We start from the raw sequence: 23,917 nt of genomic DNA on the forward strand, positions 1-23,917 counted from the left end.
ACAAGGGTATGAAAGAGACCCGAGAAACCTGTAGGCTTAGGTTTGGAGCTATATTTGGAAAGCCAGAAGGCATTGCCTGAGGAAGAAAAAGAAACATCCAACAAGTCAGTATCCATGGAGCCTGGAAAGCAAAATTGTGTGTGTGTAGGGGTGTGTGTGCAGAGACAGAGAAAGTTGTGCATGTGTAGGGGTGTGTGTGCAGAGACAGAGAAGCTAGTGACTCACCGTGGCACCTCCAGTCTGATGTGGGCTGGTGTCCTGGCAGAAGATTATGCAGGTTTCTTGTGGGGAAACTATCCCACTGAGCTAGATAGGTCTGTTTACTCTGCCCATGGATCTCAGTGCCAGCACCACGCCTTGCTGTGCTGTAAGGAATAAATTACATAGTCTCTGCCCATTTTCCCAAGCCCTGACTTGAGCATCTACCAATCTTGGTCTCCTAATTTGTTTTGGTAAATGTGATAGGATGTCTAGGTCTTGGTAACATGGCCTGTTATGGCTTCCAGGGCCCAGGAAACTTTGGAACAGAAAGACCCTGACTTAACAACAAATAGACAAACCCATCCCCCAAGTAACAAATAAGCACTTTATATTCTAATAGCAACTAAAATGAGGAGTGATATCCAGCTTTATGCCACCAGCCCCAAGCCAGCAAAGTCTTTCCTGTAAACATTCATACCCTGTGGAAAACTTTGTCCTTTCCTCCTGGCAATGACAACAAATATGTGTGCTTGCTTGTTTTCCCCACTGTGAAAGCTACAGTGGCCTGTGAACTATTTTGTTGGGTTCTGAGACCTTTGGACTTGGATAGTCAGGTCTTCTGGAGTCCAACTTTTGGGAAAAGGCACAAATCAACTCTCTTTAAGTCACATGTCATTGAGCTCTCGCCACACGTTTGAAATTGGAGGTGCCACAGTGAGTCACTAAGCTTCTCTGACTTAGCACCACCGCCTCCCCCCCACACACACACACACACAAGCTTTGCTTTCCAGGCTCCATGGATACTGACTCATTGGTTAGCCTTTTCAGCTGCTTCTCAGATACAGGGTCTGTTTAGCCCTGTGCCCTCAGTCCCCACAAACATCTACAGCTAACATTGATCTTTGCCAACTATAGCACCACTAAACACCTCCCAGTCGGTTAGTATTACCATTCAGCAGGCCGAGGTCCTTTCCTCTAACTGGCTAGAGGCAAAAGGAAGCTCTTCAAGGGCTCTCTGGTTTTGATGGCTTTTCTATCCCTTAGCTTATGCTAACCATGAGTTCTTGGGAGCACGCAACGTAAGCAGCAGTCGTCTGCGCCCTCTAGTGTTACATTTGTGTAAGTTTAAGGTTATGGTATCCTTAGTCCTACAATGTCAAGTGTGTCAGTTCTTCTACAGGGCTAGAGTGTCAGAATTCCACAGCCTTATACTGCACGAGTGTTAACAGTTCCTGGATGTGGGGTGTCTGAGTCCCTTGGCTCTTAAGTCCCGACCGCTCTCTGAAATCCTTCAAGCTCTTCACAGCTTTCTGTCCTTCAATCTCAACTCTCCACACACACACTCTCTCTATTCCTGCTGTATGGTTTCTGCTCTGGCTGGCCTCTAAGTTTTTGGCTGCCTCTCCTGCTATGACCACTGCCATGGCTGTTGCTACAGCTCTGTTTTGCTGCTTCTCATGCTGTCCTCATTGATGTTGCAGCTGCTATCATCATTCTCTGTCACCACCCACGACCAGCTCCCGCCACCCCTCTGTTGCTTCCACTGCTACACTCTGTCCCTCCTGCAGTTCCTGTTACTTCAGCGGCAAGCAGCCACAGTTGTCGTTTAGCTGCTGTAAAGTGTCCCTGGATCTGCCTGCCTCCCTAAGGGCCTAGTGAAACCCAGGATTACAAGGTGAAACTTTGGCCTACATGGATGTTGCCAATAGATTGGGAGGTGAGGTCAAGGGATGAGGGTTTGGCTCTTTGGAACACAGAGCAGAGTCATGCTGTTGAATGTGGTCATACAAAAACACAGCTTTTACCTTAAAGGAAATGAGGAGGCAGTCTGGAGACAGATTTGACTATGGTTAAAATACTATGTTCATACATGGTGACAGTTTCATGATTTTTTAAAAAATAGTAACGGAATCCATAAAGTATTTTAAAAATACACGAATGAGTACCATCAGGTAGATGGGGTAGAACAAAAAAGGGAAATTGCTGGTGATATTCTTAGCCTTCATGTTGGTGAAAGCTAATAGTTTGTACATTCCAAAGGATCTAACAAATACTTTGTTGGGGACCTCAGGTAGCAAAGTAAGAACGTCTCTGCTATAGGTTTCTTATGTTTTCTGATGACAGCCTTATCTTTTGGGTTGCCAGGAGGTAATGTTCTGCCAAGTTAATATATTTCAGTCAAATATATATTCCAGTAAAGAATTTGGAGTCAGACACAGAGGTGAGCAGTGCATGGCTATGAAGGAGCTAAACAATTGACCAAGGTAATGCTGGCTTTGGGTCCACATTCCAATTCTTCACAATCATGAAGTTGTAGTCAGCCAGCTTTGTAGAATCCTCCACATAAGTGTGGCTTTCTACTGAAAGCATCAGTTAAGTCTTATTTGCTCAATAACTCGTCTGCTTTGCCGTGGGCGAGGTAGAAACTATGGGGCAAAACTTCATTTGAGGGGCGTGAGACGGATTTACCGCTTGGGAACTCTTATTTTCACGCAAGAATGCAAGCGGAGGAGAAGCCGTCGGTTCAGTCTTGGAGGATCCCAGGAGACTGTATCTGCGGCAGCTTACACTCTGCTCCGCCCTCCCATCCTCCACCAGCGCCTCGCCGGAGGCTACCTCCCAGCGAACAAAACAGAGGGAGGGCCTTCCGGTTTCTGGTTCTAACTCCCGTGAGTCAATGCGCTTCCGGGTCGCGTCATCCCAACGCGCCGAGCGCGCAGACATGGAGGAGCTGCGTACAGTGCGGCTAAGCGACCCTGATGCTCTGCTACCTGCAGGCTTCTGGGCCGCCGTGACCGTGTGGCTTGAGAAGCCACAGGTGGCCAACAAGAGGCTGTGCGGCGCCCGCGTAGAAGCCCGCGGGAGAACTCTGCGGCCCTGCGCCCAGCCGGAGTGTGGACCGCGGCAGGGACAGGGACACGGGCTGGAGAGGGAACCCGGACAGGATTCTCCCAAAGGAGAGCCAGAATTGGGACTTAGTACGGGCCTCGAAGGCACCGCTCCCGCAGCTGACCTGGACTCGCTATGGGACCGAGTCTCCCAAAGCCTCGTCCACACCAATCCGGAAATGCTGGTCTTCCTCCATGGCCCCTCGTTGGGTTCTCAGCCTGAAGCCACGCAGGAGCTCGACCTGCTTCTCAGAACCGTCATCCCGAAAGCGAGCCCGCACTCCCCCCTTACAGAGCCTAAGAAAGAACTGGTGGTGCAAGGTAGGAAAAAGAGGGAAGAGCGCAAACAGACTGAAAAGCTTTCGCTTTTTGAGACGGGGCTTTATATGGCCTGCAATTCGCTATGTAGAGCAGGCTGGCCTCGAACTCACAGATACACCTGCCTCAGCCTCCCAAGTGCTGGGATTAAAGGAGCGTGACACCACCTTCTGCCCAGCTCTGGCCTTGTATGTTCTAAGTGCTGGCTATGGTATGTCCAAAGTGTAGAGCCCTTCTCCCCAGCTCTGGACAGCCACCAAGGATTGGAAAGCATCACTCTTCTGTCCATTGCTGCTCAGTTCTAACTTCCAAGGGATCTGTTTAGAGCGACTATGGCCTTGTCTTTTCCCCTCAGATGTCTCCAGTGGGAGTGTCACCTTTTTGCCCTTGGAAGAAGATAATGAGGGGAATTTGGAGGTTAAAATGAGCAACGTGTATCAGCTCCGTCTCCACCACAGCGAAGGAGAATGGTAAGAGCTGGATACTGCTCTGTTGCACCACTATGTGATGCCCATCATGGACGTTCTATCTGCAGACAACTGGAAGGTTCTGGGGTACAGAGAAGCTGAGGCCTTGTGTTGGCTGGCTGATCTTAGATGTATGCTATAGTCACCACCCTGCTGGTTCCTGGTGCTGGTCCTGGGTTGGGGATCACAATGTAGCTAGTAGCCAGAGTCCTCCATCTCTACATTCTATATGCCATTAGGGGTCTACAGCAACTAGCTGGGATACTCTGTTAGTCAACTTTCTGTTGTAAAATCTCCAAGGGAGTCAAATTAAGGATGGTTGAGGACCAGTGAGATATCTCTGTGCATAAAGGCGCTTGCTTCAGATCTTACAAGCTGAGTTTGATCCCTAGAACCCACATGTTCTTTGAGCCATCCTCTGTCTTTTACACACACACACACACACGCACAGAGAGAGAGAGAGAGAGAGAGAGAGAGAGAGAGAGAGAGAGAGGTATATATATAATTTTAAAAGGGTCTCAGGTTTTAGTTTGTGGTCACTGCCCTGTTGGTTTGGGGGTCTATAGTGAGGAAGTAGGAGCATGAGCCTGTCACTCAAGGCAGCCAGAAATCAAGAGGGGCCATGGACAGATTCAGCCCTTAAGAGCCCACCTCCACCCCACCTCCCTACTTTCCCCAACAGAGCCTCACTCACCCTCTGAGTTCCCACCACCCCCAATATCCCTTAAGCCGAGTGTGTCTGTGAGTTAGCCTGTTGATGAGGTTGGTCCTGTCATGGTCCATTCACCTCCCAAAGGCCCCACCTTTGAACTCAGCTGAATTGGGGACTGAGCCTTCACCACAGGAGCCTTTGGGGGACTTTTAAATCTAGACCAAACTCACATGAACTCTAATCCCATTATCACGCTGCTGTTTGTGTATCTTGGTCTAGTGGGTGGCGTAATCTGTCATAGTTTAGTCTCCTTCTTATAAAGTACAGGTTTGTCATTCAGTAGTAGAACACCTGCCCATTTTGTGCCTAGCTAGGTCCTGGGTTTGATACCAGCAACAACAACAACAACATGCACATACACGCACATACACACACTGAGAGAAAGAGTGTTGTAGTTACTGCTCCCTTCTGGGAAATCAACATGTGATTTAGGAATAAGAATTGAAGCCAGCACCTCTCATTGGTATTTCTCTTATTTTTGAAGGTTCATATCTGTTTTAATTTTCTGTCCAGAGAGGTGGCATTCAGATGGTGTTGTCTATCCTAAGCCTGCCTGGCTCGGAGAAGAACTGCTGGCCAAGCTGGCCAGGTGGGCGGTGGAGAACAGGAAGAGCGAGTTTAAAAGCACACTTTCCCTGGTGTCCATCCTGCGGTATAGCAGGATGTACCAGGAGCTCAAAGAGAAGTACAGAGACATGGTAAAGGTAATGCTAGAGGCGTCTCCACATTCCCCTCATTTAATAAGTGATATGACCAGTGCCTGCCAGGGAACCACACCAAGATCCAACTATGGGTACAGCTATGTAAACCAAGCGCATGTTTGAGTACATTTTTAAAACCAGAAGTAAACTTTTTTGCATTTTTCAAGAATTCAAAAGGGGAATCTTAATCTAAAAAAATCAATAAACATTGTGTTAGTTTACTGTATTATAAAGTTTACATTTTGCTTAAATTTCATTTTGTTTTTTGAGACAAGGTCTCTATGTAGCCCACATTAGCCTGAAACTCCTGGTCCTTCTGCCTCATCCTCCAAGTGCTAGGGAATGCATGCATATGCCACCACGTGGGTCTGGCTAGTTTAAACGAAATTATTTTAATTTTTTATTTGTGTGTGTGTGTGTGTCTCTGTGTGTGTGTGTGTGTGTGTGTGCATGCAGTTGCCCATAGAGACATAATGAGGTGTCAGATTCCCCTGGGGCTGGACTTACAGGCAGTAGTGGTCGGCTGCCTGACTTGTGTGCTGAGAACCAAACTCAGGTTCTTTGCAAGAGCAGTAAGCTCTCATTGAGCTGCCTCTCCAGCCCTAGCCTCATTAACTTAAAGGTATCTCTAAGACAATCACTCTAAAAAAGCAGTGTACTTCATGACAACATGAATTTAGAGTTAGTCCTTGCAGTGTAAGGCAAAGTAGCCAAAGGCACAGGCCTGGAGCCTCAGAGATTCATTATAGAGATACAACAGCTGAGTTCCCTTGTCCTGAAGACCTGGCCCTGAGAGGGTCTTCTGTCTCCCTGGAATTCTAAATACCTTTAAGGAGGTACTCCTGGTTTTCAGCTTTTAAACTGTTCCCAGGACGTGGTTTATGCATTGCATCATTCCCTGTACCTGTCACTGTGTAGATGGCTGGCTCTCAGGGTGTCTAACTGTCCTGCCTGTCATCATCAGAACCTGGCCCTGTGCACTTAGCTCAGTCTTGTGAGTCCCAGTCTGTGGCCATCTGTACCACTCTCACTATTGCTTCATCTGAATGCTTGTGTGAGTATGTGTGTAAGGGTACATGCACCCATGCATGCACATGCAGAGTTGTGGCCTGCTCCATCATGAGGGTTTTACACTGGACTGGGAGCTAGGCTGGCAGTCAGCAAGCCCCAGTGATCCTCCTATTTCTACTGACCCAGGGCTGGGACTACAGGACCCCTCGTGACCATACATGGCTTTTTATGTGGGTACTGAGGATTTGAACTCAGCACTCTACCCACTGAGGCACCTCCCTAACCCTACCCTTCTCCCTGGTTTCATTAGTCATTATTTCTATCCAGATAAGCTGGCTTTTTTTTCTGTGACTAACATCTTCAACTATATTGTTGATGCTTTGGATCACTTTGTGCAGGATACAATCTGTCCTTAACAAGCAGTGTAATAACTTTTTGTGTAAAGGGCTTATTGCAAGAAATCAACTGAGCTTGCCTTTGAAATGAAAGTGCCCTTATTCATTGTGTGGTTAGTTTGACCTAGGCTGTTTAGCGATACTTTAAGTTGTTGATTTCACAGCTATTTACATATTCTCTGAAAACATTTAGGTTTGGCCTGAAGTAACAGATCCTGAAAAGTTTGTCTATGAAGACGTGGCCATCGCTACATACCTGCTGGTAAGAATCCTTGCAGTGTTCACGGTGTGTGTGGAGCTTGCCTCTGGAAGATGCTACTAGTTGGGGGTGGAGCATTCACCAAGTCAGGACTTGTGCTTTGCCCTGCTGTGAAATGGTTCCACATCCTGCTTTTTATTTGTGTGTGTGTGTGTGTGTGTGTGTGTGTCTGTGTCTGTGTCTGTGTCTGTGTGTGTGTGTGTGTGTGCATGCAGTTGCCCATAGAGACATAATGAGGTGTCAGATTCCCCTGGGGCTGGACTTACAGGCAGTAGTGGTCGGCTGCCTGACTTGTGTGCTGAGAACCAAACTCAGCACTTTTGATTTTCTTATCTGTACAGTGTTTAAACTAGAGCCTCCTCGTTTGTTTCCCTTTAACTTGTAGTTCTCTTAGTTGAGAAACCATGGTTATTTTGGTTGTCAAGGTATGTAGAAGTTACAGGATGAGGAGAAAGTATGAAGAAACCCTGAGTTATCTTAGCATGCTGGTGCCTAGAGATGACCACTGGATGTAGATGCCCTTTTTCTAGTGCATGGAAATCAGGGTTTCCATTTGTGCTGGCCTTAATCTACCATGGGTACCACTAAGCTGTACCTCAGTCCTAAATGAGTACAATATCAGGGCAAACAGTGTGTGTGTGTGGGGGGGGGGCTAGTGTCCCTGGGGCCAAAGACCCCATGTATGCAGCTCATTTGTGTCACCTTCCTGGGAGCCCTGGGGTCTTGGAAGACGTTACTCCACCCCCAGGTCCCATCCCCCAGTGGCATTAGCATTTGGGTCTTTCCTTTCTTTTTTTTTTTTCTTTATAATCCTTGGGCTGGACTCCAGGGCCTTACACACGCCAGACAAGTGCTCTGCCACTGAGCCGTTCATCACCAACTGAGACAGGATCCCACCATGTCTTCTGGGCAAGCCTTGAGCTACAGTTCTTCTGCCTTATCTTCCCAAGGAGCTGGGTTCATGGGTGTGTGCCTTTACCCTGCTAGGATTGTTCTGGAATAGGATGAGTCAGCGTGTGAGTTGGCTTTACTGTGTCTCTTTCCTCAGATCCTATGGGAAGAGGAAAGGGCTGAGAAGGGAGTCACCACCAAGCAGTCTTTCGTGGACTTAGGATGTGGAAATGGCCTTCTGGTCCACATCTTGAGCAACGAGGGGGTGAGCATAGCTCTGTTGCCTTTGCTTAAGGTTTCTCTGGGTTGGGCAAATGGGGCCCCCATGTTTCTTATTTTTGTTTGTAATTGTTTTAAGGCAATATTTTAGTGTGTAACTTGACTAGTGCTATATAATCCAGGTTAGCCTCAAATTCACAGAGACCTACTGTATTCAGCTACACCTAGCTCCAACAACATTTCTTGATGCTGCAGCCTAGCTCAGAGCCTGGGAAGCTGAGCTTTCCTGTGTCTACAAGGGCATTTGCAGTGGCATCCCTGAGAAGGCTTGGGGCTGAGTACAGGGTGATAGGAAGGTCCTTAGCTCTGCCCCAGTTAGGGAGGAGTAAGGTTGTAGTCAAGGTGCAGGGACCTTGATAGGGCTGATAACACACTTGCCTTCCCCGCCATGTCCCCTGAGCGCTGGCCCTGGATGTGTTCTTAGGACACAGGCTACTCAGGTCCCTTTTGAAGGTCTATGGTGATGGCTGGTGGAGTGCAGGTTCCCACCAGCCATGTGGGTGCAGCTTTACCAAGAACACCTGCCCTTTGTATGTGGCAGTGCAGTGCCTACAGGTTTGTTAGTTTTGCTGACTTAGCTGTAGTGGCCTAAACTTAACCCATAATCTCAAAACTTCTCATTTCAGCATCCAGGCAGAGGGATTGATGTCCGAAGAAGAAAAATCTGGGACATGTATGGACCCCCAACTCAGCTGGAGGTACCGCCCCCCTCCCTGATCTAGCAAGAATTGTCCCCTAGAGTCAGCTGTTGACAGGAGCACTTCTGGATTTAGCCCCGACTGTCCCATACGCTGCTGCCCACAGCCATTATCGCTCTGTCTGCAGCAGAAAGTACAGTTTTAGAGACTGTTACATTTTCTGTCGTCTCATCTCTTTTTCAAATTGGGATAATATGACAGGCTTGAGGGGCAGAGAGCTTTTCCTTACTTTTTTTTTTCTTACTTTTCCTTCTGCATTCATGGTTGTTTTCCCAGGGGTTCATAATTGCTTGTAGATTCACGTTACAGGAAGTTTAGCCAAGCAACCTGGTGAACTCCTGTAATACTGATACTTGGGAGGTGGAGGCAGAAGGATCAGCTTAGTTCAAGGCCAACCTGGGTTTCATGAGACCTTTACCTTTAAAAAAGAGGAAGAAAATTGAGAAATTTTTTAGGGCTAGGTGTGGTGGCATATGCCTTTAATCTCAGCTCTTGGGAGGCAGAGGCAGCAAGATCTCTTCTAGGCCAGCCTATTCTACATGAGCAAGTCCAGTCCAGTTGATACTAAATTGTAAGACCTTGTCTACAAAAAGAAAGAAATTTTAGTCTCCAGTTTGAGGACTGTTGGTAATCTGGCAGGTATATAGCAAGCCCTGCAGGTGGATGTGCTGAGTGTAAGACTGACAATCAACAGGAGTTATTTGGCAGATGTCAGCGTTACTATGTCCCTTGGGCTTGCCCTCTGCTTGATAGGAACTTTAAACTGTCCCAGTATGTCTTAAGGTTTTATTGCTGTGAAGAGACACCACGACCAAGGCAACTCTTATAAAGGCAAACATTTAATTGGGGCTGGCTTACAGGTTTAGAGGTTTAGTTTATTATTATCATGGTGGGAAACATAGCAGCATGCTGGCAGGCATGGTGTTGGAGAAGGAATTGAGAGTTCTACATCTTGATCTAAAGGCACCCAGAAGGAGACTCTTCCACAGGCAGCCGGGAGGAGGCGCACTGCCACAGTGGGTGGAGCTTGAACATAGAACCTCAAAGCCAACCCCACAGTGATGTACTTCTTCCAACATGGCCACACCTACTCCAACAAGGCCACCCTTCCTAATAGTGCCACTTCCCATGGACATGTTGAAACCACCACACAGTCCTGACTATAGGAATCCCCGATTGGTGTGAAGGGCTTTCAGGAATTGTATAGAGGTTTGAGTTGTTCATTGGGGATCTTTAGCACCTGCCTCAGCCCCTTCCATGAGTCACCTGACTTGGGAACCCCATCTAGTCTCAGTGCTAGCATTGAGTGTGTGAGGTAGAAGCCAACTGTGTTGTGGTATACTTTCTGCCTGAGCCTGTGGCCCTGAGGGTTTGATGGAAGTTGTCTACTGTTGTTTATTGTATGTTCATAGTTTATTTCCAGCTGCAGTAGTGGGATTTCTCTAATAGCTCTGTCTAGAAATATGAGCTGGGCACAGAGGAGGCCTGGGAGGGTCATGTGGTAGGTGGACTGTGGCCATGGGTCATGGCCCAGAGCTTCTGGTACATGGTCTGACTGCTTCAACTTGTGTGACATTCTTAAGGAAGGTTCCATCACTCCGAGTGACACAACCCTGTTCCCTGGTGTTGATTGGCTGATTGGTAACCATTCTGATGAGCTCACCCCCTGGATCCCTGTCATTGCAGCCAGGTGAGGAGGAGAGGTGGGTGGCTGTGTCTTCCTGATAGCACCCCAGCTGCTGCGGCGTTGACATGGTAACTCAGGAGTGTTGAAATGACAGCAGCATATGTACTGAACACGTTTAAGTCTACCTGCTTTCTTTTGCAGCTGTGCCGATTAGAAAACCTAAACCACACACATGTCTCCTCCTATGTTCTGTTAGCCAACATTGATCCCAACTGTATCATCTCTATGGCATTTTTAACCCATGTTGAAAGATGTGTGCTTTTTAAAAAAATGTTCTTCTGATTTTGGAGGGTTTGGCTTCCGGGGAAAATCTTTCCTTAGACAGTTCTTTACAGCAGTCTGCACCTTACAGAGCACTCTGAGTAGCCTGAGGCACTGCCTGTGCTGTGCCTTCAGCCATGCTTCCTTTAGTCTTCTCTTGGTCCTCCCCCCCACACCAGAGCTCTGAGTTGGTCATGCTTCTAGCTCCACTCCAGCTGCATCTGTCCTGGTTTCTGATTCCTACCTGAAGTTCCAGCTCAAGAGAGCTAAAGTCACAGTGGGCCAGAGTAACTACAGGAAAATTATCTTTTATTAATTCAATATATATTTTATTGAAAAATATGATGTGCTGCATAGTTTTGATAGATTCTTGGGAAAGAATCCCAATATGATGGCTATGCCTTTTACCCTAGCACACTGAAGGTAGAGGCAAGGAAGTCAGGGATAAATAGCGCGCCTCCAGGCTTAGCCATGTGAAACCTTGTCTCAAAAAAAAAAACAAGCCGGGCAGTGGTGGTGCATGCCTTTAATCCTAGCACTTGGGAGGCAGAGGCAGGTGTATTTTTGAGTTCGAGGTCAGCCTGGTCTACAGATTGAGTTCCAGGACAGTCAGGGCTACACAGAGAAACCCTGTCTCAAAAAAAACAAAAACCAAAAAAACCTAAAAACGAAACAAAAATTGCACTCATTAATAGAAGTAAGAGTTGCCAGGAACAGCCAAGAAGCTCAGCCGCATGCTGCTTGTGCACGCTATGGTGAGCCTGTCTGCCTGGGTCTGGCTGGGCTTCTGAAGATTTTCTGGGTTTCTTTCTTCTCCAGGTCTTCCTACACCTGTCGGTTCTTTGTCCTGCCCTGCTGTTTTTTTGACTTTGTGGGACGATACCAGCGGCGGCAGAGCAGGAAGACACAGTACCGGGAGTACCTGGACTTCGTGCTGGAGGTGGGGCTCTCCTGTGGCTTCCACGTGCAGGAGGACTGCCTCAGGATTCCTTCTACCAAGCGGGTATGTGCCAGGGCAGGTATAGGGCCGGGGAGCTCTGTGTGCTCTGCCTGGAGCTCCTTTAGAAGTCCTTCAGGGCCCATCCTCAAACTGGCGGCTTTCCCCCCAAATGATGTCTATGTCAGCAAGTCTTGCTCCTCCCAGCAGGCTAAGGTTCATTCTGGGGTGGCAGAGACTTGTGTTTCACAGCTGCAGTTCTACCGCTTGTCATTAATAACCAAGGAAGGTCCTGCAGTCTCTGACCCATTGTTACAGTTGGATGGTATGCATGGCGCCTAGTAAGTGCTGGGCAGACACCCAGCAGGTGGGGACCAAACACCTGCTCAGACGCTGCTCAGTTCCAAATCCAGAGCACGTGGTAGGGCTAGGTGGCCTTAGCAGAACTCCACTGGCTCCCTTTGCTGGTGTGCACTCCAACTTCAGTTAATGATCAGAGGCAAAGTGTAGAGGAAGTTCCCTAGATGCATTGGCACCTGCATTGTACTGAATGTCATGCTAGCAGTTTAACACACAGCTCACTCTCTCACAGAGCCCCAGAAACCTTTAAAGGTAAGCTGTGTCATCCCTGGATCCAGAGCAGCTCCAGTAAGGACCATCCAGATGCAACATTTAGAACCCTGAGCTAATTTGCACCTTCCTTACACCTGCACCCACGTTCCTCACTAGCTTTTTATTGTTATTGTTATTACTAAATCATTTCTTTGGTATCTGTTCAAAAGAATAAAGGGTTTGGGGCTAAGGGTATTCTTCAGAGGGTAATGTTTCCCAACATGTACTAGGCTTTGGATTCCATCCCTAATACAACCAAAAGGCTTAAACTAAGGATTTCTTTCTTCTCGTGACAAATTTCTAAAACTTTGGTATAATTTGTACTTTAGCACAAGAATGCTCCAGGAATGTTGAAATTCAATGTCTCTTCAAACACAGGTCTGCCTCATTGGGAAATCCAGAACATACCTGCCTTCTGCAGAGGTCTGGATGGATGGGCAGAGAACACGATACCTGCACAGCAGACAGGGCGTCCTTCCACAGAGCCCACCTGGTGAGGAACATGCTCCTTCTGCACCCCAGACTGCTGCTCACGATGTTGGTCACCAGGACAGTCACAGGACCTTTGATGCTGGGGCTGAGTGCATGCTGGAGGGCCTGGCTGCTGAGCAAGGAGCAGGAGCCCCAGCCACAGGACTCTGGGTGCCTGGGTTCTGCCCCAGAGAAAAGGCCGAGCGTGTGAGGAATTGTGCTGCCCTCCCTCGAGACTTCATTGACCAAGTGGTTTTACAGGTGGCAAACTTGTTGTTAGACAGAAAGAAGTTCAACACGGAGAACTCTGAAGCCGGGAATCTGAAGACCTGGAATGGAGGAGGTAGGTCCCCACTGAGGCAGGCTCACTGGCCGTTGTGATCTCTGCATCTTCTGTAGCTCAGCACACTCAGAGGGTGGGAGTGAGCAGCTGTCCAGGTTGCCATTCAGGAGAGGACAGCAGAAGCCAGGGCTGCTTGTGTTTGATCCTTAGAAATGATACAGACAGACTGGTCACTGAGTATAAAAAAATCCCACTCCTGTGAACATGAATTCATTATTTTCATTCACTGCAATTCCTAAATACAAGACTGTTGTCATGGGAGAGATAGTATCACTTGATTGTTCATTGGCTGGAACCTGTACATCAGAGAGAAAACAGGCAAAGTAGGGTTGCTGTTACATGCAAAGGCTGTAAGAGCATTCAGCTACACCCCTTCCACCTGTGACCACCAGGAGGTGGTATGGGGCCATCTGCTGACCAGAACCAGGGTTACACCTGAAGCTGAGAATATTGCCTAGTTCTCGCCCCGCATAGGTGCAGATGGCCCCCAGCATAACTTAAAGCAGAGTGGCAACACTTCTCCTTACCACATCCTCATCTGTGACTGCTGGCTCCAGGTTTCTTCCTTTTATCCTCATTCCCCACATACGACATGGCAGGACCTTGTATGTTTCCCTTCAGAGCTGGCCAGAGTGGTCTTGGCTCAGGTGGCCATGTAACTTAAAGACTCAGCACTCTGTAGATGCTAATATGGGGTCTTTGCAGAGGGAGGCAGGCAAGGTTTCCCACCAAGGCTGGAAGAACAGAGGGCAGCACTGGGATGGCAGCAGGGTCCAGAAGTTCCTGAGTGTGCTGTGCAATAGGATTCATGGTTTAGCAGAGGAAGTGATGGGAATTGGGGGGCTGTTGGCCTGTGGCTGGGATAGAAAGCCATGATCACGATGGGCCCTCCTTCAAACCTATGTCCAGAGATGGCTCTAGGGGCTGGGTCTCATCTTGCCTGCTACCAGTAGGAGTTCTGGGTACCATACCTTCCCTGATGGGTATCTGGAGACCTGGGTTTGTTAGAGTCTCTCAGGTACCCCTGGGGGTATGAGGAAGAAGAGCCTGGTCCTCTGAGGCTACCCATGGCCTCTCCCCATGCTGCCTGCTGGAGGCCTGAGTATCTCCCTCAGTAGCCATTGCTGGACACCGAGAAGGAGGCCCTCCAATCTGGGTCAGGCAGTGCTGCTGCTGCTTAAGTAAGAAGACTGTGGGGGCTGGGCTGTCTTTAGCCTCCAGCTCTAGAAGGCACAGGTGCACTGCAAGGTGAGATCCTTGGCAAATGCACCCATGGAGACCCATTGTCATCTTAATTGGAATAGACTTCATTGTCACTGGGTGTCTGGTCAGAGTGTTTTCATGTCTGAGCAGGGTCTTGGGCAGCATTGTGAATGGGAGAGACCTCCCTGTGACATCTGCAGTTCTGTGTCTCACCTCCCATTCCACCCCCACCTGTATGCCTGGCTCACATGGGCAGTGTCCTGCAAAGTTCTGACAGCTTGGCCAAGAGACACAACTAGAAGCTTGCCTGTTGGTCCTGCCCCCTCAGCTGTGAGCCATAACTCATGGGGGGCTGGGCCACCCACCAGGTGTTGATAGACAGACTTGATGCTCAGCCTGCACAGTGGAAGCTTGTCCTGCATGCTGGTACTGTGGCTGGGTGACTGCCACCCACATGACCTGTGGTTGTGTGATATTGATTCAGTAAACTGCACTCATGGGGTCCTGCAGCTGAAGCATGCCTGAAGCTTCAGAATTGGCTTCATCTTCAGGACCCAATGGTCTCTGATGGTTATAGGCTTGTAATCTGGGCTATTTGTGGAAACCTGCTTTTCCACAGGGAGCCTTTCCTTGGCAGAAGTGGCTGCAGAACTAAACTCAGAGACGCTACAGCGGCTGAAGCGGGAATGTGGAGGCCTACAGACCCTGCTCAGGAATAGCCATCAGGTGTTTGAAGGTAAAATCTCTGAGGTTGCCGTACACTGTCCTTCCTGCTTGTCCCCAGAGCAGGTTCCTCCCTGTGCATCCTGTAGCACTTGCTTTCTGTCCCCCATGGAGAGGTTGTGATACTCGGGACATCCTAGATGTTCAAAAGAACCAGGTGGACAGTATGGCATCCCTGTGTCTATCCAGGTCACTACCAGCTTGTATCATAGCACCGGTGAGGCCATAGCTACCCTTCCCTCTAGACACACTCCAGCCTCTACTCAGACTCCCTGTGCCTTGGTCCAGACAGCTCCTGTCTAGGAAATGCCCCTAAACTCCCATTGCTTCTGTGATGCCTGTTCTTCACACAGGGGAGGTGGTTAGTTGCGAAGCCTGCTGGCTGCATCTTGTGTCACCACAGGACACTGATTCACCTCTGCTACCTTCAGCAAGAAGCACATGGAGCTGTAGAGCCCATCAGTTAAGTTGGAGACAGGAGTCTTCTAGTCTCTGCTTGATATATTCAACACTGGATTCCATACCTCCAGAGATAAAAGGGCCCATTCTTTGTGGGTTGCGTCTCTGTCCCTGTCCTGCAGGAGTGCTTAGTCTGAGGATGGAGAGTGGAGTATGACAGTGACTACCCAGAGGCCTGAAGTGTAGAGACAGCAGGCACTGTGAATTCATGAGTGTGTAGAAATAACACAAGGTGAGAAGAGCTTCAGGAGCCAAGTCCTCTTACCAGCTCTCTCCACAGCCACTCCCACTTCACGGGGTGTGTGTCTCTCCTAAAAGTGTGCCCCGTGTCTTAGTTATGGTCACTATTGCTGTGATAAACACCATTACCAAAAACAACTTGGGGAGTGTCTTAGTTAGGGTTTTACTGTTGTGAACAGACAACATGACCAAGGCAACTCTTATAAAGATGACATTTAATTGGGGCTGGCTTACAAGTTTAGAGGTCCAGTCCAGTATTATCAAGGTGGGAGCATGGCAGCATCCAGGCAGGCATGGTGCAAGAGGGGCTGAGAGTTCTACATCTTCATCTGAAGGCTACTAGAAGAAGACTGGCTTCCAGGAAGCTAGGACAAGGGTCTTAAAGCTCACACCCACAATGACACACTTCCTTCAACAAGATCACACTTACTCCAACTAGACCACACCTCCTAATAGTGTCACTTCCTGGACCAATCAAACCATCACAGGGATGAAAGAATGTATTTGGCTTACATATCACAGTCTATTTAGGAAAGCCAATATAGGAACCCAAACCAGTGAGAACCTGTAGGCAGTAGTTGATGCAAAGTCTATGGAAAGGGTGCTGCTTACTGCCTTGCTCTACATGGCTTGCTCAGCCTGCTTTCTTGTAGAATCTAGGACCACCAACCCAGGGATGGTTCTACCTACATCAGTTACTAGTTAAGAAAATGCCTTACAGGTTTGCCTGCAGCCCAGTCTTCTAGAGGCATTTTCTCAGTTGAAGTTGCTTCCTCTCAGATGACTATAGCTTATGTTAGGTTGACATAAAACTAGCCAGCACACCCCACCTGGAGTGCATTCACCCCAAGTACTTCCCCATATGTCATTCTCATGGCAGGCATTGTCTTGCTTTACCATTATGCCTTCACTACAGGCATCCACTCAGGCTCAGTTACTTGGAAAGGCTTTTCTTAGGTGGTGACGCTCTAGTCAGGACCAGAAGGAGGGAAGTCCAGGAAGTGAGGAAGTCTAAGAGGAGACTAGTCTGAGAACTGAAGAAGTCCAGGAGAGGAACCTGGAAGTGAGGAGGTCCAGGAGAGGTTTAGTCAGTGGGGTGGTGGTCTGGGTTGGTACCAGGCTGCTGCAGTGCCCAGAGAACTGTGGCTTCTATGACTAGCACAGACGGTTGATACCCAAGTGGCCTGGGAAGGAGCAGCCTGGCTACTGTGTTTCTGCTTCTAGGACCTGTGGCACATCGGCCCAAGGTCCCTATCAAGTCTCTCAGACTACAGTGTTCTAGCTCCATGGATCTAGGTGATGGTATGAGCTGCTCTCAGCTCAGCACTGGTTCCTCATGTGGTGTACCACCTTAAGCTGAGAGCCACCTCAGCGTAGTGCACCTCATCCTAACAGCCTGGGACTTAGAGACAGGTTGGGGTCAGCCTTAATCCACGAAGAGCCTCTGACTGATGATGGTAGGAAATGGGGCCTTGTGGAGGGACACAGTTGGAAAAGTTGTCCTAATCTCCCCTCACAGACCTCACACCTACGGATGAGAGGATCCCATGTTCCTCTTCCATGTCATCGTGAAAGACAAGGTGTGTGCTGCCTCATATACTTGAGCACAGATGTGTGCTCTCCCATGTACATGAGAGCATGGGTGCCAGGTACATGTCTGTACTCGTTGCCTGTGTGTACGCATGGGAACACGTGTGTCAGGCACTCTCTCATGTGAGGTCATGGTGGTGAGTCTACACAGCTGCCCTTGGGTGGTCCAGTTATCTTTGAGAAGTTAGATATGATTCTGTCAAGCTAACTGGCCCTCACTTGGGTGAATGCTGCTGTGGATGGTACAGGAATGGTCTGACACCCTCCTGGAGGCATTGCTGAAATCAAGAGCCCCACAACCAGACATCCAGATGAATGGCCCAGTGCCCAGCATTTGTGCTTACTTAGAAAGCTTTAGTCAGTTAAAATACTACAGCCTAAAGGGCCTCCCATTTTCTTTGACTTTATGAAGAATGATCTCTCCTGTATAGTGTGAATATGCATGTATGGGGTTAACCACTTTTCTGTGCAGTTCACTGTGGGGGGCAGTTATTTTTTAAATCATTTCTGAGTAGAAGGCTAGGGATCCAGCGCCACGTGAACATTGTCTTTGCAGTCATGCAGAAAATATGTGCTGAAGCTGGAGCTTATCTCTGGCTGGTGTTGTGTTTTGTTTTGTTTTAAACTAATGTGGCTCGGACTGATCTGGAGACATGTATGCTCCTGAGAAAGCTTTCAGATGGTTTAAGGTCAGGTCACGTGCACAGTGTCCACAATATCAGAACTGACCCTGTCTTGGCTCCACCCCTTCCAGGGCCCTTCATAAGGTTTGGTTATTTCTTCCTGTCTGCTGGTGAAGTGGCCACCTCATTTACAGGAGTTGGACATAGCTTAGAGGAATTGGTAACTTACCCATGGTCACCAGTGAGTTTGACAATCCAGGCCAGGAAAAACCCTAGTGCTGGTACTCCTGAAGACAGAGCACCTTGGTGCTCTTTCTGTTCCCTGGTTCTCAGCATATGCAAGTGAGAGGCTGTTGTGGAATAGCTGCTGAGTGGAGCCTTCCTTGCTTCTTTGCAATCCAGCAGGAGGCATGAGTTGGGGGTTGGAAAGGAAACAAATGTGTTCCTGTGATTCCATTTTAAACACACATTTTCCAGAGGAGAGCTGTTGGTGGTCTGACTTGGATAGATGGCATGTGCCCTGGAGGGCCACCCCTCTTGGTACCTGACACCATCTTTCCGGAGTGACATCCTGGTATAAAATGGGGACATTAGCACCCTGTGCATACACGATGCCTGGCTACTCCCTCTCCAGGCTTCTGTTAGTGCTCCCTTTTGGTCTTTATACTTACTGACTGGGCCTGACCACGTGACCCTTACAAATAGTACCCCAACGGGTGGCTAGGCATGCTAGTAGTTCATAAGCATCCAGGGAGGTTTCTCCTGCTGGCCACCATGTCCATAGGGAAGGCCCAAGCCAACATTGAGGGCAGGCTTCAAGTCCACTGTTGACCTCAGATTGTTTAAACATGTCAGAACTTCCAGTGGGGACGGGATGTCTGGCCACTTACAGACAAATATCCTAGTGCTTCTGGAAGACGCCCTCGAGGCTCCTCTGAGCACAGTTCAGAGAGTTCTGGGCCCACAGTGACACTCCTTTGCTGTGGTGGGAGGCTCTGCTTTGGGAAACTTCTTTGAAAGTGTCCTGAAGTGACCCTAACCTGGGCTTAGTTCAGGAAAGACAAACTTCAGCCCAAAGGAGGTGGTTGCATGTGGTATCACTTCTCTGGGGGCTTCAAGCCATCCCTGCAGACGAAACCCTCCCTGTGTCCTGTGCCATAGGGTCCTCTCAGGACTTACTGCTCAGGTTTCCAAGGGAAATATTTACTTCTGGCAGCAGCCATGCTCTGGGGCCATAGCACAGGGGATTCCAGAGCTGACAGGAAGCTGCATTCACTCATACACACTCGTTCAACCCTGGAAGTCAGTGAGCCAGACTTCCTCAATGAGGCACTTTTATTCCTCCAGCCACCCTGGCTACAGGTAGTTTTACAGGACTGGGGCGGGGGGGACCAAAAGATTTGGTTGCTTTGGCTGAGTTTCACACGGAGCTGTTGGCTCCTCAAAATGAAGTGGCAAAGGACAGCAGGCCACTCTGACCATCTCCTGACTACTATACACTGTGCATCCAGGTCGTCTGAGGCAGGACTTATAGCTGAGGCCCTCACCTTGACCCTGTACTCCCTGGCAGGACTCTCTCCACAAGGTGGCGTTTGTCCATCCCTGTATACTAATGACAGTTAAGCTAAAGTCTTAGGTTTTGTCTTTTTGTTCTAAACCTCAGTTCTGAATGGGCGAGTTCACATCCGTGACTGGCGGCGGGAGCTGCAGAGGGAAAAGCCTCCAGAAGCCAAGCGGAGCCTGTCTGCAGATGTGTTCAAGACTCGAATCTGCTGGTTCTTCACTCACCATCCTGATGGCTGCGTACTGCCTGCTGCCCGATGCCCCTTTGCCCATGGGCCCGGAGAACTGCGCCTGTCTCAGACCTTGAAGAAGCAGAGGCAGGCTCCCTGAGTCACCTCTTCAGTGTTCTCTAGCTGTCAGTTCAGTGACTCTGCTGCCTGTTTCCGTTGTCCTGATGACTTCACGTTGGGGCTGGGTCGGCTTCAGCATGACCTGTTGGTGTGCGTAGCCACTGTCAGTCACTGGCATGTGTCTGCAGGCTGTGGAGCCTGCTCGGCCCTATTTGGACTGCTCTGATGCCAGAGCCACCATGTCAGCCTCTGCAGACACGACTGTGTACCCCAGGTCTCCTCTGCCAAGGAGCTCTCCTCAGGCTGGTCATAGGATCCCTGCAGACAGAGCCACAGGGCTTTTTGAGGTTGTTATCAGAGTCCTACAGAGAACAGCTTCCAGAGTCATCCACAGCTACCTAGTGTTCGAGGCATGACTCAAAGTGAGCTTTGCCTCCCTCTGCCTTATCCTTCTCTTTAGAACCTACTCCCCAGAAGTATTGGATGGTTTTTCCTTTCAGAAAAAATTATTTCCGTTTAAATTTGTTTTCAGTCTTACACAAAAAGAAGCACTCACAACATCTCAACTGAATGTCCTGGGAACCAGTCTCTGAAACCTCACGTGGTAGAAGTATTTCTGGTGACCAACCTGGTGTCACCTGAGTGGTGAGAATAAAGCCATTTATTCTGAAGAGCCAAGGCCTCTATAGCATCCTGGGCAGAGCAGCCATCATGGGGTCTCAGGCCCAGCTGGTGAGAACTGACAGCTTGCTCCCACCTCTTCCCTTGACACTTTAGTAGCCCCAGCTCCCATAGCGGTGATGGAAGTCTGCCCCCAGGCGGTACTACCAACACTCTTGTAGGACTAGATTATGTGTCTCAGGAACTCAAAGAGAAGCAGTCTCTGTCCTCATTGGCCCTGCCTGTAATTGCCTTTTCTCCCATGTCCCTAGGGGCCTAGAAGCTGTAGAGCTCTTGCCCAGCCTGGCTTCTTGTCTGAAAGGCAGCGTTTGGTCTCAGGCCCTGTAGGTGCCTGGAAATCTAATGGATCCCAAGAATTTAGTTAGGTAAGGTTCCCAGAGGTGTTGGGATCTGACTTTCTGATTTTTTTCTGGGGCCCCATGTTAAGACAGCTAGACCAAGAGGTGGGACAACAGTCTTAGGTTCCTACCTTTTCTAGTTCACAAAGGCTCCTGCTGAAGCCTGGGTTGCTCTGGGAGAAGACATCACAGAAGCACACTCAAGATGAGCTGTGGGCTTGCTCCTTCATTGGCTCACGCCCTCCCCAGGGCCCCTGCGTGAGTGTGAGCAGGCCTAAGGAAGTGCTCATGGGGGAGGTGGCCATACCTGTCTGTCTGCTGCATTGCTAGACTGTTAAGCCAGTGTTCTACCGTGCCAGTGACAGGATCCGAGGAGAAACTGAGCTCAGAGCTGAAGGACAGCTAACGCACACTGCCATGATGGCTGGCTGGTGAGCACCCATCCCAGACCAGCTCCGCTTGCAAATGCACTTGTTCATAAGCGTGAGGTTTGTCTAGAGCATGGCCTCCTTGGTCCATTTGGTTTCTGAGTCTTTAAATGTTTGTGGCCCCCACAGTTAGAGCTCAGTGCTGGTGGTGAGAGGTGCTGAGTTCCTGAGTGCTTACAAGGTAAGGCCGTGGGCATCTTCTCTGCTTTGGGCGATTGTTTGCTTTCTTTTGATTTGCAGCAAATGGCAGTGGACCTGGAGGCTTAGAGCCACGAGGTAGGACAAGTGTAATTTTGCCAGGCCTTTATGCCCAGGTCTGTCCTGGCTGCTCCAAGATATAGCCTAGGGCTGAGGTCTCAGTAGAGACTAGACTGGGGAAGGAGCTGTGTCCGTGCTCTTGTGTCTTTTCACAGGCCAGCTGGCAACAGCAGCAAGCCAGTTCCCACCTGTGTCACATCACACAGGTGCCCTGTCACTTTTGCTGATTTCTCCTGATGGGAAGCAGACCATGGGCCCTGCCTGCACTCAGAACAGGCTGGTCAAACACAAGCACCAGTGAGTAAGGATTGTGACCCCTTTTTGTCAGCTACACCCCATGTCCAGACTTGCCTCCCAAGCAGCATGACCAAATGTCAGACACAAGCTTTGGGGAACAGTGCACATTCGGTCAGTTTCATTACCATTTGACTCCACCTTACTCCCAAGTGAGAATCATAACACACACACACCCATGCCCCTGAGAATCATAACACACACACACACACACACACACACACACACCCATGCCCCTAAAGCTCACATGCCAGAACTTCAATCAGCCTGGTTTGGAAATAAAGACTTCATAAGTCGGCCTGTGTGGGGATAAGGGTGCACATCCTAATGAAGTGACAGTGTCCCTGGAGCTGAATACGGACACAGGAAGAAGCCACCAGACCAGAGGCAGAAGTGAGTGATGGCCACAAGCCAGGTATCCTGAGAGCCCCTTAAGAACTGGAGGAGCAGGGAGTGTACCCTAGAGCCTGAGAGCCCCTGAAGTTACTCGGTTTCAGACACAGGCTGGCACTCTCTTTATGCTGGCACAGATAGTTCTCATGGAGCAGGACACCATCTCCTGACACTTGGTAGGAGGGCAGAGCTCATTCTAGCATCAAGGACTGTGGCCTCAGAGATATACAATAAAAAGGCCCTGGATAGCCAGCAGTGTACCTGGGTCTTAGGCTCAGACACCTTGGACCTTAGAGGAAAGTAGGAAGCCTGCTCTTAATCCTGAGACTCTTAATCATTCCAGACTTAATCCTGAGCCACCTGGATTGCCCAAAAGATGGTATCCTCAGTTACTCTTCTACCTGATGTCAAGTTGGGGGACAGATGGCAAGTCCTTTACTCAAGGCCACACAGTAACCTACATCACCAGAGCTGGTGGGCAGACGTGCTCTGATGCTCAAGTGAATCAGAGCCTGCTTGAGACTACAGCTGCAGGGGGTTACAAAGCTCTCAGAGCATCCCCAACACCACTGCAGGCACAGAGGTGGCTTCAGCGGCAGGAATGAAACGGTTCCTCAGAACCTGACTGTTCCCATTAGCTAGTACCCTGGCTAGGTCAGTGGAAACCAAAGTACAAGCCAGCCATTGCCACACCAGGCAGAAGCAAGATGTGTTCAGAGCACACACTGAGCCAACTTGAATTCTGGGCTCTGCCAGATCCCAGGGTTCTGGCCCGTTCCTTCTATACCCTCAGCCAGGGCATTTCTGCCAATGTGCTGAGTGTGCACTTCTGCCACGTGAGCAGAGAGGCCAGGGTGGGGGAGGGCTGTAGGCCTGGCTCCTGGCCTCCAACAGAGAGGCTCCAATGGACCCACATCTGCAGACCTCAAGCCAGTTTCTGGATGAGTGGAACAGTTGGAGCTCCAAATGGAGAAGGTGCTAGCCTGGTTGGATAGGATCTGTTTACTGGCCCAGCCCACTGAGACTCCCCTGTAGAGGGAGGCTGGGAAGAACCACAGCATTTGCTGGCCTGGGGTTGAGCTTCCACAGTATGGCTCATATGTCAACCAGTCAAGGAATCAGCCTGTGACCCAGCAGAACCATAGACCTGCAACACACCAGCTTCTCCTTCCCTAGCTTGCAGGACCAGCAGTCATTCTGGTGATACTTCCAGCATTGAGCCTGTAGGGAGCCAGAGACAAGCTGCACCTTCCATGAGTGAGACTGGCTTCCACAGTGCACTATGGCCTTCCTTCCTGACCCCTTAGGAGTCCCTAACCGTCAACCAGGCAGCATCTCCATTGAGCAGAGAACAAAAAGGGACATCTACTTGGCTCTCTAGAAATCCAGGGTCATGTGGCAGTGATTTGTTCTGCTCTGGGCCACTCCAGAGCAAACAAGGCAAAGCCCAAGAAGGAGGGATGTGAGGGGTGGAGTCTCCAGAGAGCCACCCGGAGCCTCCTACTGAGTTATGAAGCTATTTCCTCCCCATCCTTTCTATTCCCTCCCTCCCTCTCTTCTCCTCCTACATACAGAGTTGGACGGATACTAGAATCAACCCAGTCACAGTCCAAAGGCTGTTCTCTAGGAATAGGGCTGGGATCATGTCTGTGTCCACAGACAGGCTTAACTGGTGACTGAGTTATGCCTTCATAACTCAGCAT

General features: G+C 49.4%; 1 protein-coding gene across 2 annotated transcripts; it reads left to right on the plus strand.

Moving 5' to 3' along the window:
• Positions 1–1,799: 1,799 nt before the first annotated feature.
• On the plus strand, positions 1,800–20,495 carry Trmt44 (tRNA methyltransferase 44 homolog). Of its 2 annotated transcripts, none has more exons than XM_028758187.1 (11): positions 1,800–1,876; positions 3,763–3,877; positions 5,071–5,290; positions 6,887–6,955; positions 8,001–8,108; positions 8,749–8,820; positions 10,404–10,510; positions 11,588–11,771; positions 12,696–13,131; positions 14,954–15,070; positions 19,633–20,495. In XM_028758187.1, the coding sequence occupies exons 2-11, from the start codon at positions 3,831–3,833 to the stop codon at positions 19,860–19,862; spliced, it is 1,590 nt and encodes a 529-aa protein (XP_028614020.1). In that variant the 5' UTR covers positions 1,800–1,876; positions 3,763–3,830; the 3' UTR covers positions 19,863–20,495. The 2 variants fall into 2 exon arrangements, with proteins under 2 accessions (XP_028614020.1, XP_028614019.1); XM_028758186.1 differs by lacking the exon at positions 1,800–1,876 and adding an exon at positions 2,921–3,410.
• Positions 20,496–23,917: the final 3,422 nt, after the last annotated feature.

The sequence above is a fragment of the Grammomys surdaster genome, unplaced genomic scaffold (genome assembly GCF_004785775.1).
Source record: "Grammomys surdaster isolate TR1022 unplaced genomic scaffold, NIH_TR_1.0 126187, whole genome shotgun sequence".
Taxonomy (NCBI): Eukaryota; Metazoa; Chordata; class Mammalia; order Rodentia; family Muridae; genus Grammomys; species Grammomys surdaster.